Source organism: Neodiprion lecontei, chromosome 1, assembly GCF_021901455.1.
Source record: "Neodiprion lecontei isolate iyNeoLeco1 chromosome 1, iyNeoLeco1.1, whole genome shotgun sequence".
NCBI classification, from domain to species: Eukaryota; Metazoa; Arthropoda; class Insecta; order Hymenoptera; family Diprionidae; genus Neodiprion; species Neodiprion lecontei.
Window position 1 is genome coordinate 4,024,486 of NC_060260.1, and position 17,734 is coordinate 4,042,219.

General features: G+C 43.6%; 1 protein-coding gene across 7 annotated transcripts in view; it reads right to left on the reverse strand.

Annotated features, from left to right (window-relative positions):
- LOC107227966 (glutamate receptor ionotropic, kainate 2) overlaps positions 1-17,734 on the reverse strand; it is an 89,815-nt gene that overhangs the window by 26,015 nt on the left and 46,066 nt on the right. For all 7 annotated transcript variants that reach the window (XM_046746596.1, XM_046746602.1, XM_046746600.1 and 4 more), the window contains exons 3-8: positions 17,003-17,164; positions 9,194-9,445; positions 7,757-7,932; positions 6,913-6,966; positions 5,056-5,220; positions 3,983-4,135 (exon numbers count right to left, since the gene is read on the reverse strand). In XM_046746596.1, the coding sequence (XP_046602552.1) occupies positions 3,983-4,135; positions 5,056-5,220; positions 6,913-6,966; positions 7,757-7,932; positions 9,194-9,445; positions 17,003-17,164 (962 nt within the window). The remainder of the gene's footprint in view (positions 1-3,982; positions 4,136-5,055; positions 5,221-6,912; positions 6,967-7,756; positions 7,933-9,193; positions 9,446-17,002; positions 17,165-17,734) is intronic.

Below are 17,734 nucleotides of genomic sequence, written 5' to 3' on the forward strand. Positions count from 1 at the left end.
GTCTCTTCCTCTTTACCCGGCGAATCGGTTTGTACTTGTTTATTCATTTCTTGATCTAGACGCGGGAGAAAATAACGAAAAAGTCGAATTGAAATGTTGATAAAAAAGAAGATAGAGACGAGTCAAGTTGTTGCGAGTGAAAGCTCGGCACCAAATGGCCGCATGATACACGCGCGTCGCTTTCAAGTTCCGGATTTCGACGTTAATTGCACGCCAAGATTTATCCCCGATCCCCAGGGAAGGGTGACTTATGCTCATTGTCACTCAGTGTCGCCGCCATAAATTCACGCCCACGAATTTCGGTTACCGAGCGTGTCCTCGTCGCGAATTGCGATTTCGGAAAAATTCGTCGCCCAATCAGTTTTGTTTCCTCCGACGCGAGAAAGGTCTTTGATATTTATATTAATTTTCGGCAAAGCCATAGTTGAAATTCAATTTCAACGCATACGCCGAGATTAAAGCGCTAAGTCACAAGGGTTAATAATCTTCCAGGCAGGTTACGGAATAGCTCATCTTCACCGCTGTGCAAATCTTTGTTTAATTAAACCAAGACGACGGTGTTTACCGCGGTTCCCAAGTTACACTTGACCCGCGTACAACTTCCGCGGAGGTATATTTAACCTCTGGTTTATGCACCCGAGTCGGTATTTGCGCGGTTGAAATTCTCCCCAGTCAAAATTGCATCACACTGTTCAACGCGTATGACAGCCAGGAATTTTCCCGGCATTGTCAGCCGAATAAAGAAAAATTTAGTAAATTGAGATAGTTGAAAAATAGCGATTACCTCACGTCGAATGAATCGGTACAAAATATAAACTTGCGCGTCGATTACATCGAAAACTTTTTCCGAATTCAAACTGAACGTAGCTTCTATTTTTTAGTGAAAAAATGAAAGTGCGATAGACAGAGAGAATTCTTTTAATTAAAATGCTAATATCCGCATTTACATTCTCACGGCAATTGCCTTGTATGATAACAATAATTCAACGAGGCACCGAATAACCCGAGATAATTAATCAGCATCGCCATATCTGCAAGCACCGCAAGGATTATTATCACATATCGCGCGTTCTAGCCATAAATTTAATAAAATAGCGAAGGAGACGTCATTTTCTGCCTTTCATATGCGGCGATTTACCATGAAGAGTAAAACGAATCTTTCTTCTTTATTCTATTTTCTCTTTTCTTTCACCTCGTCGAAATCCGAAACCAATTATAACTTTTATGAAAACTCTTGACGGCTTTCTAGTTCGTCCACGCGTTTCAATCCACTCCCGCATTTTTCGTTTTTTCTTTTTTTGCTATGAATTTTTACGCCCAGTCGTATGGATTCAGTTTCCTCCGGATGATTTACCCAAAATACATTTCTTTTTTCTCGTATCTTCGATTCGTACGAATCCCGTTTTGTCGTGTCCCGAGTCTTAAATCTTTACGATTAAATTGTTTACTCACAGAAAACAACCTTACACATACACGTGTGATAAACTTTTTGCACCTAGGATTTTTCCTATCCGTCATGCTTTCGTCTCAAGTACATACGAGTCAGGGAAAACTTTTTTTTCGTAAAGACTCGCGTTTCGCTCATTTATATTCATCAACGATAACTGCGCGTATATTATTTTTACCTCGGTTTACACTCTCGGGGGAAAATTTGTTCGCAAAATAAAGAAACAAATAAAAAACAGTCAGCTTTTATATCGCTGCGATCGGGTCGCCATTCAGGGATAATCCGCTCGTTACGATTCGCTTGCAAATTTTATCTTTTATGTATTTTTGCATCGATTTTATCGTATCATAATACATCATTTCTTTAAACAAAAAAGGGCATGGTGAATCTTTTACCGCTTTATACGACGAGGGGAAAGGATGGATAAAGATTTAGGAAGCCGGGTGGAAATTTCCGTCTTCGAGATTCTCGCATTTGGGAAACTGCGAGGGATTCGATCCCGTTTCCATCGGGAATCCCGCCGGCTTCCCGTCTTTGACAATCAGGATCGCGCCCGTCTCTCGACATTTGACCCATCGCCCGATCCTCTCGAAGGACCAACTGCCCTGCAGAATGTAAACGGATGAGGAGCCGCAGCGATGCCAGGATCTCGAGCGAGAGAGGATGCTGGAATACCGTAACGACCTTCAATTTGCGTATTAATTATTATCGCAAGCATCCACCGTCGCTTCAGGGAGAATCCGTAGCCTCTTCTCGCTCGCTTCGCTTTATTAAATTACCCAAAACCCCGTTCGCGTCATCCAAACAGCGTGGAATAATTGATTCCCTCGATTACAGATCATACAACCTTATCTCTCGATCGATACGCAAATTCGGAATTACGTACTCCAACTGAATTTTCGAGCTACGAAAGGAATATACTCGACATGGAATATTGTGTACAAAAAACGAACATAAAATTTTTTCATATGTGAAAAAAAAAATGAATAAAAAAATGTATCCAGTTCGAATATGAAGTCTCGAATAATATGACACACATATGTATACCTGTGTATACGTATATATATATATGGCGGTGTATAAATTTATACAAAATAATTGAATAATTCGGGGAGAATTTCGTTGAGTACTTCGGTGCTTTTCAGGAATTACGTATGTTGTTGAAGAGTGCGGAGGTTACTAGGGGGGAAATTTTTATACGGTGAAATGTCATTACGAAACTTTGAAAGGTATTGCGAGCGAGCAAACGACCAACTCGACGTCACGTCTCCGTCAGTTGAGCGAGTGTGTCGACGTAAAGTGAGTACAGAGCACGGAAAGAGAAAACAAAACAAAACAAAACGAAAAAAAAAAGAAGAAATAAAAACAGAAAAAAGTAAGCTATGAGGAAAAAAGGGAAAGAGAAAAAAAGAAGAAAACGTTGCCGAATGAAGCGAAATAAACCAAGTAGAGAAGAAGAGGAAAATGCCGTCTCTCGAGGACGCCGAAGTTGAGGACGAAAAAGGCTGCTGATCTCAAGAGGCTGTTAAATAGGCCTTGAAAAAGTAGGAAACAAACTTTTCCCGGTGAACAAGAAAGTAAAATAACCCCACGGAGCTGGACGAATCGAGTGAGTGAAAAAGACGCGGGGGAACGAGACGAAGCTGAGAAAGATAGTGGGGCAAATGAGGAGTAGAGAGAAAAAGAAAAATAAGCATCATCGAGTGACTCGCGAAGCGATTCCGGATCCCCGCAAAAGACTTTCTTGTTATATGTTTTCTTCGGTGTTCTTGATTTTACTTTTGTCCTTTCTCCCTTTGACGGCAAAGATCGAAAAAAGGTGAAAAAAAAAAGAAAAAGAAAGACAGTTAGTGCTTCAAACTTCCGATTCTTGAATTTCTAAGGCAAGCAACAAGAGCCCGGTGACTAATTGGCAAAAGGTACGCGAAATTCGTTCGAATCCGCTTTTCACGTCTGTCTATATAATATAATTATTAAACCTACGCAAATCCGTTGATTAAATCAGAGAGTAAGATAAATAGGCTTGAAAAGCTGAGCTTTGGTAAGATTGTTATAACGGCGAGAAAGGATTTCCCAGGCTGGCACAGTTCTCGCGTAAATCTCGGCCCGATTAAGGCTCCTCCTTTCTCGGCTTGCGGAGCGCTGATATAGGCAGATGTAAATAAGAGAAACCTTTCAGACGGCTGTGGAATAAAGGTTACAGGTACGGAGAAGAACTGAGGAACGAAGGAAGGAAATGAGTAAAGGAATAAGGGAAGAAAAAAACGGGTCGACCCGTTCCTCGAGCGATTCTCACGAGGAGTTATACGCCATATTTTCAACTCCCGTACGCGCATACATTTTTCTCCGTTTCTCACTCCCAACATCCCGGTTTAAATATGCGGCATATATTTTCACGCCCGTTCTTTCTCCGGGTATTTATTCTTCTTCTTCTCCGTCAAGTTCCGTCCTACAGGACGCCCAAATTTGCATCTCGCAAGAGAACGTTACAAAATCGTTAACATTTTGAGGCGTTATTACGTTATATATACGTACGGCGTTTATGTAGTTGTACAGTGAGAGACCATCGTCCCAGGGTTCTTCCTTGTCGCAGGACAAATTGGCCGGCCTGAGAACGTGGCTTCGGTCCAAGGATGCCAGACCGTGGGCAAAAACCTGAACGCTGTCGTACATGAGCGCTGGTTCTGCCTGAAACACATGGTAACCACTGGTTACATTTACCGAAAATAAAGTAAAACGTGTTTCAGAAAAATCTCGAGGATTCATCGTCCTGCGAGAATAACGCCCCGAGCTTGCGAACGCGAACGAAATATGCGAGAAGTTCAGATCCGGACGATACTTTTCATCCCGAGGCAAGAAGAACGACCATTCACCGCTTCTTGTTTCGTATTCCCTCGGTGTGAATTCCCGCTGATTTAAGCGGCTGCAACGAAGCATTGTCACCGGGCAGGTCGGGATGCTTTATGGTTTGAACGGGTTCGGAATGGAACCGTGGAACCGTGGTGGAAACCGAGTTAATTGTTGAGGTCCGTAGGACGAGTCGAGGGTGTTTAGTAGCTGCAGTGATTATCGAGGCGAGTCCTTCCCTCGATTCCCGATTCTGTTCGGAGCTTGCGAGCCGTTGTCCGGGCAGAGAAGTCCCGGACTATGCAAGTTGGTTGGTTGGTTTGGTTGGATGGAAACGTGATGCGAATGCAGAGGGTTGCGGGCTTCGGAACGAGAATAGGAAATCGGGGCTACGGTTCAAAATCCGGCTCAAAATCCCCGCTGCGGTCATCGACGCTTGCACCGGGATCTGGCACCTCCGGCACTCCAGCTTGCAGCTTAAGCGGGACTCGCGAGCTTTCCGCCTGAAGAGCCGCGCGCTCCGGGACTCCAGACTTAATTACAGCGAGGCGAACAAAGAAGACGTCGCCGCGAAGTTCCACCCCGTGAAACCTCTGCGTAATCCACCCCTCACGGCTCTTCCTTCTCCCCTCGACTAGCCGAAAAATTATCCTTGCAGCAGCAAGGACGAATCGGCAACGGGATATCTTGATCTTAATAGACGGTGGGGACATTTTTCTACAAATTTTTCTACATCGAGGCGTCAGATTTTAAGAACTGACCTGAATGACTCCGGTTTTGTTTAAAATCGCATGACCAACCGGCTGGAACCTCTCCATTTGTCTAAGGACCTCGGCTACTCTGGGTTCCTCGACATCCACGAGACGGAAGGCAGTCATGTTGACACTGTTGTACTTGAAGTCCTCGAGATCGAAGGTTTCTATATCCTGAGAAGTGGGAAGAAGATATAGAGATAGAGAAAATGAATAATAATACAGAACAAAGCTTCGTGAGATGTCGGCAAATTCCGACGTCAGTTTCCAAACAGATTTAAAGGAGAGGGAAAGGGATATAATAAAATTCGTCCGGCGAGAGCTTTACGACCCGTAAAGGAGAAAAAAAAAACGAAAAGAAGAAAAATCCGAAAAAAGAAATGCATTATTCAATATTCAGAGACGAAGGGGAAATCTGGATGGAAAAAGCTCTGTGGTATAACTGTTCATAAGAATCTTCGAAGAGGACGTCTTGCCGAGTATTTCAAGGAGGAGTCCGACTAGCTTGCAACGCGCCCTGAACTAAATAAATAAGCTGTGGCAAGTTGGCGTGAAATATTTTGCGGCGAACCGATTCCAATAAGATAGCTAGCTAGCCGTTCTCTCAGCTCGTGCGGAGCTCGTATCCCTCTAGCATCTACCGAGCTTTTCGACCACTGCACAATCCGCTTCCTCCCTTCACCTCGATTCCCAATTTCTCCCATCTATTCGTTTCATCGATCTGCAGATGTATCGGGTCAAATTTCCCCTCCCTTCTCCCCTCTCTGAATAACCCAGAAAAAAATATACGACCGTATTAATTGGTTGATCGATTTTATCGGACCAGACGTGGTATCTCAGGTTTCAAATCGGATTACATACCCAGCTAAATTTATCTCACAACGGAAAATGTCTGACACGATATTTCCACGATATTCTCGAGCATACGTCATGCAGTGGATTTTCTCTCGTAGTTCCCCGATAGATAACGTACAACGTCGTTACAGGTTCCGTTATTTTCCAGCCAGACGGTCTGGCCGCGTTAAAGTTTCGCGATTCGTGGATTTCGCTTGTTTCCAAATGCAATAAGCTCGCGGTTAACTCCGAGAAACCAATAACGATAATTACAATTAATCCAGGATGCGAAAGTGACGTGGAAGCCACCCTTGGCCTCGTGCCCACGCCGCAAGCAGACCCTCTGAGCTTGCACGCGCGGTATGCAATTTCAGCGTCGCATCAAAGATATTCAGAGTTCGATCGTAGGTAGGTACCTACTGCATAGATCAAGCACAATGGATAACGCTTCGCGGATAATCAGACTTTGCAGAGGCAATGCCGCGGGTGAAATAACTTGACAATCGCGATACTAAACGAGGCTCGAATCAGTCGGTCAAGTATTTTACATTCTTTCTTTCAACCTCTTTCTAACCCATTTTACTACTTACGGCTATCAAGACTAGATAAAGGGAAACCGAGCTTGTCTCTGAGGAGCCACTGCCGTCGAGAGGGAGTGAATTTTCATCTGATATCCTTCGGCAGGAGTGATAATTATAACCAACCAAGCTTATGTATTAAATATTCCTGCTGGCGCTGCTTCTGCAGAGAAATTAAAACCGGGTTTTTACTCCGTTGGTATAAAAGAGGGGAAATAATATTCTGAAAACGGTGTTCAATTCCAGATTGTCCCTTTTGTTCGCGGAGGAATGTGAAGTAAAAAATAATAATATAAAAAAAATAAATAAAAATTTTGCAAGGGAAAAACCCGCGGGCTGGTATCTTGAGCGATACGGAAATTCAAGCACGCGAGGAAAGTGAATTCGACAAATTGGGAGGAGAATTTCTTTTCTAATTACAATTGGTTCGGTGTATACATGTATATATACTTACAAAGGTTGTGAACATGTAGTGGTATCTGTAGTCGTTCATTTGCAGCTGAAGTATCTGAAGCAGAGAAGAAAACGGAAAAAAGAATACGTGAGCGTGAAAAATGAGAGAAAAAAAAATTCATACTTATATATATATATATATATGCACATAGAAAGAAATTGCCCGCCGCCCCCCTCACTCGCCTCCAGTAATTAATTAGTATGCGAAATGGAATATCATCATCGTTTTCAGCGCGCTGCCGATCAAGAAGAATCGAGATAAGGGGGAAAATGTTGACTGCAGGGCGAGGGTAAGTAAGGAAATCGAGTGGATGAAGTTAAATTAATGCTAGGTAAAAATAACACCGGGATGATAATAATAACAAGGAGAAAGGCGATGGGGGGTGAGGGTTGGATGGAGAGAAAAGAAGGGAAAGAGGCTGGAAGCATTTTCGTCGGGGATCGAATTATCACCGAATTGTAAACGGGGCGTTGCGCGATCTCTTCATTAATCTCCAGCAGCATTCGCTAACCGTCCTGGCAGCCAGCATCCGAAGGACCTTGAAGAGGGGCGGCGATCCTTGGAGGATAACGAAGATGGGGATGAAGAGAGAGAGAAAGTACCGAGAGCCTCCGGTCAAAAAGCATCCCTCGAAAATGGCGGGCGGTTTATTTTCCCATCTATTCACAAGGTCGCTCCGTCGTATTATCCAAAAGCGAATTTGCCAGCGCGCTCTTTGAATCTCGAGTTGAGCTGGCGAACAAGCTCAAGTGGGGATTTCGTCGCGTGGGAGGGAAAAAAATTTGGTGTATAAAAAACGGGGGGGATATTTTTTTCCTAGGTAAAAAAAGGCGTAGGTTCTTACCGCTCTGAAGAATTGCTGCATGTGCGCCGGATCCGTGTCGACGATAAGCTTGTAAATCTCCTTGTGACGAACCTCCCTGAGAACTTGTCTGTACGAGGATGGTCCCGCCTGTCGGATGTACATCTCCGCCCTCGTCGACGGCGGCGACTTGACAAGGTCCTGGAGCTTGAACAGACCTGTAAAAGCGAAAAGGAAGAAGAAGAAGAAGAAGAAGAAGAAAATGAGAAAAGAGGCTCCCCGCAGTTTGGACGTCTACCAGAAAATAGCTACCCTGAGAAAAGCCACTTTGCCGTTGTCATATCTCGATTAGTTTTCCACATCCTCTCCCGGATCCGGGGGATATAATCTAGACGTACGTATCCATAAACCGGAGGCCAATGCCTGAAAGCTCTTGGTGCCGTCATTGCAGCATTCCGACTTGATCGATGCTTTTTTAATCAAACCGGAAGCCGGTGTTCAAGCCTTAGACTCGTGGTCGAGGAAGCAGGGCGGACAGTCACGTAGTTTGAAATCCCCTCACGTTCTCCCCAGATTTTTCTGTCACGTCTTATTCGTCCGGGTTTAGTGCCGCTAGTTACGAGCCGCTTCGTACTCTTCCTGTTTCATTTTCGAGACGGCGTAGCTTGCCGCGCGCCTTCGGCAATTCGGGCTCCAATAATATAAGGAATAATAATTGTCACAGTCGCGCGTAGTTGGCGGAAGTCGGAAATTGGAACGTGCTGCCGGACCTGATCCTGCGGTGTAAGATACTGGAGAAAGGATACCGGGTGAAGAGATATCGCCGGAGAAGAAGGCAACAAATTTCACACTGGAGGAACTCGAAGAAGAAGAGGCGCCCCTCGGGGCTGTTAAAAGAGTACCGAGATTGAAAAATAATAACCATTCGCTTCGGTCTCCGACCGACCCCGTCCAATATTTCTCTGGTTGCTCTCCGGCGCGATAACTGGGATGAACAACTGTGTGTCCCGCTGAGCAAAGACGAGGAACGAGGTAGATGAAGGGGACGAAGAAGACGGAAGGGGGGGAGGATGAGGAACGAGACTCCCCCACGTGGGAGATTTCGAGTTAGTGTCTTGTTGCGGCGAGATTTATGACGGCGACCTCATCCTTCCAGCTCCCTTCATGACTCTCCGAACCTTGAGAGCCCGGGAAACCGCTTCGCTGGTTCCATTTTGGTGCAAATTCTCCCTCTCTGCAAATAGTTGGTGAAAACCGCGAGGACGCTGCAGGATCAGGCATGGGAAACTTGGGCACTCCGTCTTTGGCTCAGTTGCATCGGTTTTTGACCAGTTGATACAGAACTGAGAACTCGGTTGATTGACAAGGAAAAAGTTTTCGCGGTTCTTTGACCCGATTTAGCGTGGACTTTACGAAGCATCGATCATTCGGTTTCTCGAGATATTCGATGCGGTCGATTCGGGATCAGGATCGACTTACCGTAATCTTCCTCGTATATAATCGCCACTCTCGTCCAGTTCAGGAAGGACATCAGGTCCTTGAACGCCCTGTTCAGATGATCCTGGGCCGGATAGAGGTTTATACTGAATTCTTTGAACGTCGGCTCGAAGTCAACTCTCGCCTCCAGGTGCGGCACGTCCAACGCCTCGCAGATACTCTGAATGTGAGCCCCCAGCAGAGGGTCGGATGGCCCGAAGATACCCTGCACCGACCTTGAAAGCTGCTTGCAAGCTGCAACGGAAAGAGAAAAACCTGAGTAAATAGAGTAAAAATCGTCGTTTTTGTCAATTTTCGTTTCTTATTTATCCAATAGCGACAGCAGGAAGCCATAAAACAATATTTCACGGATCAAATCATTCACAAATACGATACTTCGATTCCTTCGAGAAAACTGAATTATTTTGCAGAAACAGAGAATCTCGGTGAACGAATTTCACTTCCAGATCGTCGACGTTCGCGCTTCCGTTTCGTCGAAGCGACGATCCTTCTTTTCCGGCATCACGCGCCCGGCACTCGTTTCCACGTGTTCGGTCTATTCGCGGTATCGCGATTCGCCGAGCAGATAGGCGAATCGCAGTTGGTGAAAATCGATGATAGTTACGCGGGTTCATCGTAGATAAGGTCGGCCGAATTCCGGTCGCCGGTTCTCCTCAGCCGGACGTGAACCAACGACCCGGCGCGAAGACGATAAATATTTTATCATCCCGCAGGAGGAGCGGCCGGATTGACGGTGGTTTTATGCGGCTACTTCCGGTCTATTCGTGACCTTCGCTCTCCGGCAACGGAGGAATCCCTTCGGTTCTTTCTTCGGATAATCAATTCAGACCGTCGTTGCGATACGACCCTCGAGAATGAAGCTTCGGGCCATTTCAAGGAGGGTAAATATTCCCGGCAGACAAACGGAGCACCGCCGCTGCTTTTCGTCGGCAGTCTCTGTTTTCCGCAGGTGCCCAAAAAGCGCTGTTAAATACGCCATCAGGGTAGCTCAAACCGGCGTCGAAAGCCGACCGCTTTTCTCCCGACCGCAGGGATTTATCCCGTCAAACTTCTCCCTTTACCTCAAGAAAATCCGGATGCGTATCCAATTTTAATACCCGTTGTTGGCGAATTTTTCAGCTCGCGGTTCTTCGAGAGAATGGCGGAGTTTCGCGTGGCTGAGATGCTCGACGTTTTTGAATTCCGAGAAAAAGAGAAAGGGAACTGTTCGCTCTCCTCTCCCTTTTCCTCATCTTCTTATTCTCCATAATCATATTTTCCATCTAGTTTTTGAACCCGCGCCGCTCGGTTCGAGGAATCCGAGTGTGGATATTTTATTTGGGGAAAGTTTTAGACTCTTTCTTTTTCTCTTACGTAAAAACCACGTATCATTGAATTTCTTTATCCCATTTCGCGAAATGAATGGGATAGAAATGTTCCAACGACCTTCCCTGTCTGCCAAATAAAACGTGCCTAAAAATTCTCACGCTATTCTAGAAATCGATCAAACGCGTTGGCATTGCTGATAAAATTCTCAGCAACCGAAATTTGCGTAGTTTCATTTAATCGAAAGCGATTGCTTTATATTCCCTCATCGACAAAATTTTACTCGCGATCCGAAATTTTGCAGGAAGTTAGTGCAGGCTGCCCCTTTACTACATGGTAATAATCTTAACCCGTCCTTCGTTGTGCAAACCCGGAAAGTTTTCAACTTGTAATAACAGTAAACACAAACTAGGAGAGCAGATAGCAGAGAAACGCCGGAGAAATAACAGGATTTGGGCTTGTCGTCTAAAACATGGGGGTGAGTATGAAAAGGGAAGGAATAAAGGATGTTGCGACGTCATCTAATCCTTGAGCTGTATCGTCAACAACACGAGAAGCCTGAAAAGTTGTGCCACAAAAAAGGACCTTTTCAATTTTCCGAGATCTGAGGCGAGCAAAAGTCGGTTCATGTGAGAATTGAAAGGAGAAATCCTTCGAAGGAGGAAGAAGTAGGCGATTCGCTTTTAGCGAGGACTCGTCGGGAATAATGTATAAAATAATTTCCATATCTCACTTGGAATAAGGATGCAAATATATACATATATATATATATATATATATTATAGATATAACGGCCGTAGGCTGAATGCTCAAAACTCGAGAAAAACTTGCGTGTTTCTTATCTTTTTTATCCCTTCTTTCCCGAGGCGTTTAGAGCCGGTCTTTCGTCTTGAAATCGCTTCGAATAATATGCGAAATACATTCAATGTGAAATGGAATTTTAACTTTTTCTTTCAATTCTTATAATCCAGAGGAACAGTAGCTAACTCAACTGTGGATGAACGAAGGATCAACGGCTGCACTCTCTTCAGGATTCATCAAAAACTGTCGCCAATTAACCGGAAGTATATAACAACAAGTTTGATATTCACAAGTTCAGTTGGAGAGCAACTTTTTTTTCCAATTGCGAAACGTGTCTCCGTATAAAAATGTGTTAAGTATGTCAGATTATAAAAATTATAAATTCGATTTTTAGTAACCTGAACATATCAACCTCTCAATGAATTATCAAAATTTTGGCAAAGATTATTAAACTTTTAAAAATGATTATGTATTATGTGTAAATTACGTAAATTGTATTAAAAATTGTATTGAAGGATGGAAAACATCGCATTCGTTTTTCATACAACGATAAACATTATTTCAATCATGGTAATTTTTTCTTCCATCTATCCTGAGAATGTTACCAAATCACGTAATCCTCACAACCAAGTTTCTTAAAACTTGTACGTTGAACCTTTCTAATAATTTTTTTATCGAAGTGAATTCATTTCCTATACCTACGTGTCTAAATCTGTGCACAACGTTGAAGAAAATTGTAGCCAAAAGTTCGCGAGGATTGAAATTCGGCGTCCGGTTTTTTCCTAAGAGAGGAATAACTGATAGCGAACGGGTTTCCTACCTGGAGTACATTTTTATTTACCCAAGCTGCCGTATTTCAGGGGTTGGGGGTGGAGGGTCGTTACACGAGGCGAAAGAGCCGTCAGAGGATAGCTTGCGATCCGCCCTAAACATACGCGAAACGCAGGGCAAACACCGCAGGGCTGGATAACTCGAGTCCCAGGATCGCGAACCTCGGAGATTTCTGCAACAAGAAGCCTCCCGAGACTTGTCGCGTATTTTCGTCCCTGGAACCGGCCCGCGGAGCTCTTGACTTATGCAAACGACACATCGCACGTAGAGCAGAGAGTAAAAGCGTCGCCCCGCAACAACCCGGAAAGCAAGCGCACGCCGTTTTGCAAATTTCATCTCTGCCCAGCCTCCGCGAATTCCTCGCGATATTTCCAGGAGCAAAAGGCGTTATAATTAATCGCAGCGACACTCTCGTGTGGAAAAGATGACGTGAAATCAGTCGAATGAAATCGTATTGTCACGATATATCTACACGAAAATCCGTCCTCCAGAGATAATTGCATCGGGTAATTCTATCATTACATTTCTTCTATTTCTTATCCCCCTTTTATTTGACCATTAAAAATTTTCCCCCTTTACACCATAATCCGGTGGACATGAAAAACTTTGAATTTTGCGATGTTCTTTTTTTCAACGCAACTTTCTCTGTAAGGGTGTGAGATTCTTTTTTTATTTTTATATTTCCCTGTATCTCCACTTGTGTGCTTTCGGCTAAGATATTGCGAAAATTCTTCTCCCCTTTGTATATTCATCCCTTTTATATTTCTACATCGCTTTCGTCCCGGACTCGTATATTTACATCTGGGTTTAGAATTTCGGCTGCATCGATACTTTGCATCCAGTTTATACATACCCCGAGTAGGTACATATATATATATAATGTATATTTGGTTATCACGCGTTCCCTTTGCTCGGTGGTTCTGAAAATAAGCTCAAGTTGAATTTTCGGTTACATCGCGACTCGACGCGGCGTGCAAAGAAAATAAAAATTATTATCATTGAAAACAAGGCTCGTTCCCGAAGGACGAACCGAACCTGGTTATTCAGAGCTAAAGGGAGATTGCGGCGAAGAGAGAAGAAGAAGGACAGGGAAATGGAATTTACTCTCGGCGCTTCGCGCTCACTTAGTCTCTTCGAACGCGCTGCAAGCTCCGAGCTTTTACCCCCCAGGTTTCTGGGCGATATTGACTAATTTACAACGCCTTTAAAGAAGGGCCCAGCGTCTTCTGCATCGAATAATATATCTCACCTGGGATAAGCCCGTCCATTTTCCACCCGACGTCGAAGGAGCACTTTCGGTTAGGCCTCTCTCTCTCTCTCTGCAACACCATGAAATTCGTCGGCGTATCTACGACGGGCGCAAATGAGACTCCGAGCACTCAGCGTATTAACTAAAGTCACGCACAATTAGCCACCAAGCACTAGATTCTGCAGTAACGGCTGCCTCGCGGACGAAACGTGTATATAGCTATGCATAATTTTGCGACCCCGGAAATTCCCGGTATCGCGTCTCCGACAATCTTGGAACTCTGATCGTTCCGGTTCTTTCAGCCGACGACCTAACAACCCGGCGGTATTATTATTTTGCTTTGCTCCCCACGATTACAGCGCGCTTTTTTTTTTTGGTTCCTCATTTTAAACGGTACTCCGAAAGCTGCAAAAACGTCAAGTAGTCAAAGTTTTTTCTTATAATTCGATAAAGTGCGCTTTCGACGCGTAAAAATAAAGTCTCTTAAACGTGAAAATATAGCCGACTTTTTTTTTTCTCAACTACTCTTTGTCGTATCTTTATTTTTTTATTTCGCTTCGGCTCAAGTTGAAAGCTTGGATTCGAAGGAATAGTAATCCTACGCTTTCTTTGTGCATGCAATATTAATACGCGCAAGCTTCGCATTCGCATAATACAGGTGTGTATAAGTATGCGAAAGCTCTCTCCGTCCAGCTGTTGACGGAATCAGAATCCACAAAGCTTTTCCGTGAGGTTGAATGTAGGTAAAAGTGAAACCCCCGATGGCGGCTTAAAAGAATCCTGCAGTTCCGCACGCTACCCTTCGTTATATTTCGACCCGATACTTATATTATCTCCGCCTATCCGACACACCGAGTTATTGCTCGAATTTCATACGAATCAATAAGGGAATTTCGGTTACGACTAGGGCATAAAGAAAAAAAAAAAAAGTACTTTCGTCCCGCCTCTTGTCAAGCTTGTCGTACGTATACTTAGTCAGGAAACACCATAAAATCGGCGATAAATTCGGAGATAGTAAATAAAGAACTAAAAAAACAATTATACGGTGAAATGGCAAAAAATCGCCGAGGTCTAGACTTCTACAAATAATGAATCGTAAAAATTCTAATCAGGTCTGTAATAAATAGCAAAGGTATATTTGTTAAAAAAATATCGCTGCTAATCAAACGTCAGGGCTGAAATTTGACGAGTCGATTTCGGTTGTTCGTAAAAAATATACATACATGTATATTATCTTTACAGATATATTGAGTAGATTTAAACCATAGGTGCGGTGAAACTTGGCACTCAACTTGGAAGAACAACGACGTTACGGTCGTATAGCTGTACCGACTCGTATGCTGCTGGGGTTCGCGCCACGCGCTCGTATTACACCGAAGTACCGAGTTGATTTAACGATAATTATGCATCGTCTATATAATAATGATAGAATAATTACTGCCCCGTACGTACAGGGGTTGAAGGTTGGTGGATATTGCGTTCCCCGCACGATATACGTTGAATTGCGCACATTGTTCAAGAAAGAATCGACTCTCTCGAACGATAGAGTAGAAGTAGTTTTCACTTGGAATCATCGAAATATCCAACCTGTGTACAGTCTTTGACGAGAAAAGAAGTAAGCGAGGATGGACAGAATAAGGAAGTGAATGGTAAAAAAAATGGTAATAAAATATTGAAGGCATGAATAAAATCAGGACTTCTCTGAGACGCGTCAGGTCCACTCAAATCTTACTCGCGTATTTCCCTCTGCAGGCGGGTTTTTGCACATTTTAAAGAAGAAATCGAGCTGCTATTATTTAATTATTTTTATTTCGTTTTACTTTTTACCATCTCAAAATACGCGCGAATATTCCAGACGAAACAGAGGATATTTGGGGTCGGGAATAAATTTGCTGTTATCCATGTTTTGACTCCTGCTGCAGGTTTACTCCTCGATATCAGGTGCTCGGCTATATCATCCTTCTATTTATCGTTTCTTTGAGATGCAATAAAATTAGCCCAAGCCGGCAATTTCGAATCGGTTGTAAAACTTTGAGTCAAAAGGAAGCGGACAACACCGCGCGTTAACGGGAAACCAGCGGAGAAAAGTCTTTAGTCCGAAACTCGGCGAGATAAAAAAAAAGACGAAAAATAAGCGATCCGTTTATAACGTGGTAATTAATTTTTTAAACGAAATGATAATTAATTTTTTCTGGCTTATTCTTACCCGCCTCGTCTTAGGAAAATTCACTTTTCATTCTACGTGAGATAATAAAAAAACGGTTCGACACTTTTATTCTTTTTTAATTTTATTCAAATCTTTTTGACTCTTCGACTCGATCCTTTTCGTCCTACGAAATTCCGTCTCCGCACCGTTGAACTTCTCCCGTTTAATGATATTCACCGGAAAAGCGGTGGGAGCATTTATTATTCTTTATAATAACCGCGATCGCTGTTGTTAACCGAGGACATCCCACAAGCCCAGACTTACGGCTTTTTATCACCGTTATTCCTGCCCGTTATTGCCGGAGGGTTCGTTTTATACATTCCCTTATTGCGAATATGGGGCAGCGGTGCGGTTTGCTACGTTTTAGTTTATTATTATGCCCTCACATACGCAAACATTCGTAGTTCCGAGCCCTGAATAGGCTCGACAGCCCGTCGCCCCGAAGTGGAGAACGTCATCAACCTTTCTTCATCCCCTATTCAAGCACCTATAATTATCTTCGAATAACGTCAAATGCAGAGACGAGCCCGAGCGAATTTTTCCACCTCGTAAGGCTTCGTTGTATATACCTGAAGAAGTCGTTCGCAATTAGCTTGATAAATATTTCGCGATTTATTCTAACGCCGGGAAAATAGCTGTCCGCAATTTAGCTCACCCGGCAACCGTCCGACCTGTAATTGACCGTTACTACTGCGCTCCTCGCTTCCCGCGGTTCGTCCTGATGTTCCTCAATTTTTAACTCAGTCAAAGATTATGCGTTCTCGTAATTCTTGCTTCCGCAACAATTTGTTCGACCACCCCTCCGTCTTTATTCCCTTATTTTATATAATACAAAAACAGTCCCTACAGCGGTATATAATTTAGGTGAAAAATACGTCAGCTTGCGCAGTTTTGACGGTAGAAAATTGAGGCTGAATTGTTTCTTCGTGTCTTGTTGTTTGTTCATTATTATTATTATTATTATTATTATTATTATTATTATTGTTATTATTATTTTCTTGTACTCGTCATCCTGCCGAGTTAACCAAACAACTATTTCTAATTTTCCCATTTCTCTCGCGAAATTCATAAGTCTGTTCTACGTAGGTATGCACAATTTTCATACCTCGAGATTATAGTTAATAAAAGTGAAGAGAGAAAAATAACTTTGCTCCCGGGGGCGAAACTTTCTCAACATCGTCGGGGGCTTGAACAGCAGTTTGACTAGCTTGTGGAGTAATTAGTAGCCGAGCTTAGCGATTGACGAGCAACCGTCTTTCAACCCCGTGGCTTTGGGATTTCAAGATCCTGACGGTTTTGGGTCTGGCCCTCTTATAATTACTCAGTTAACGATTTTTATAAAGTCTTAGCGATCACACGACCGACTTTTGTCGATAAATCGATTCGAGAAAGGACTCACCCTTTTTGCTGGTACGAAATGAGTCGTCCTTCGGGACGTACTGGATGTCGTAAACCAGCGTCGTGTTCGGCAGGACGCTCTTGTCCTTGTTGATCCTGTAGACAGCGTACTTGAACGCCAGCTCCGACGGGCTGTCCTTTTGGTCCTCGGTGAAAATCGCACCTGTAACAGTGATAGTCGAATTAATATGGCAAAAAATCTCATTGCGAAAAAACACCCCGCTGTGAAATTGGATTCACCAATGGGAACGATAACTCTTCGTGGTCCGATCTCGAGCTGTAAGGCGGAGCCAAGACTTTCACGGAGAGAGTTTTAATTGAATAAAATTAGTAATTAACGATGAATATATTCCAACAATTTCCGGCCCGCTTGTGCTGCTGCTCATGCCCCTTGTTACGTATCTACCCTGCGACCACTAGACTGTGAATTGATAATTGATTTCGACCCCTCGAGTCGCTCCTTTGTTTTAAGATGAAGAGGAGGAAATAAAAATGTGAGAAAAATTTGTACGAACTTTGGTCGGGATAGGTGGAAAAGAAATGAGAAATTGCGAGACTTTGTTCGAGAATTTCAACCCCTACGGGTTATCGTGCCTTACCGGAAATGAGAGAGGAAACGTGTAAGGAGCAGGATAATCGGGGAACGAGCTAAGAGTGAGACTATTTGTGCGAGGAAATAGCGATTGTATTGATGCAGGGTTGAATTCCTAGGGTATTTCCACAGCCCTTGGAA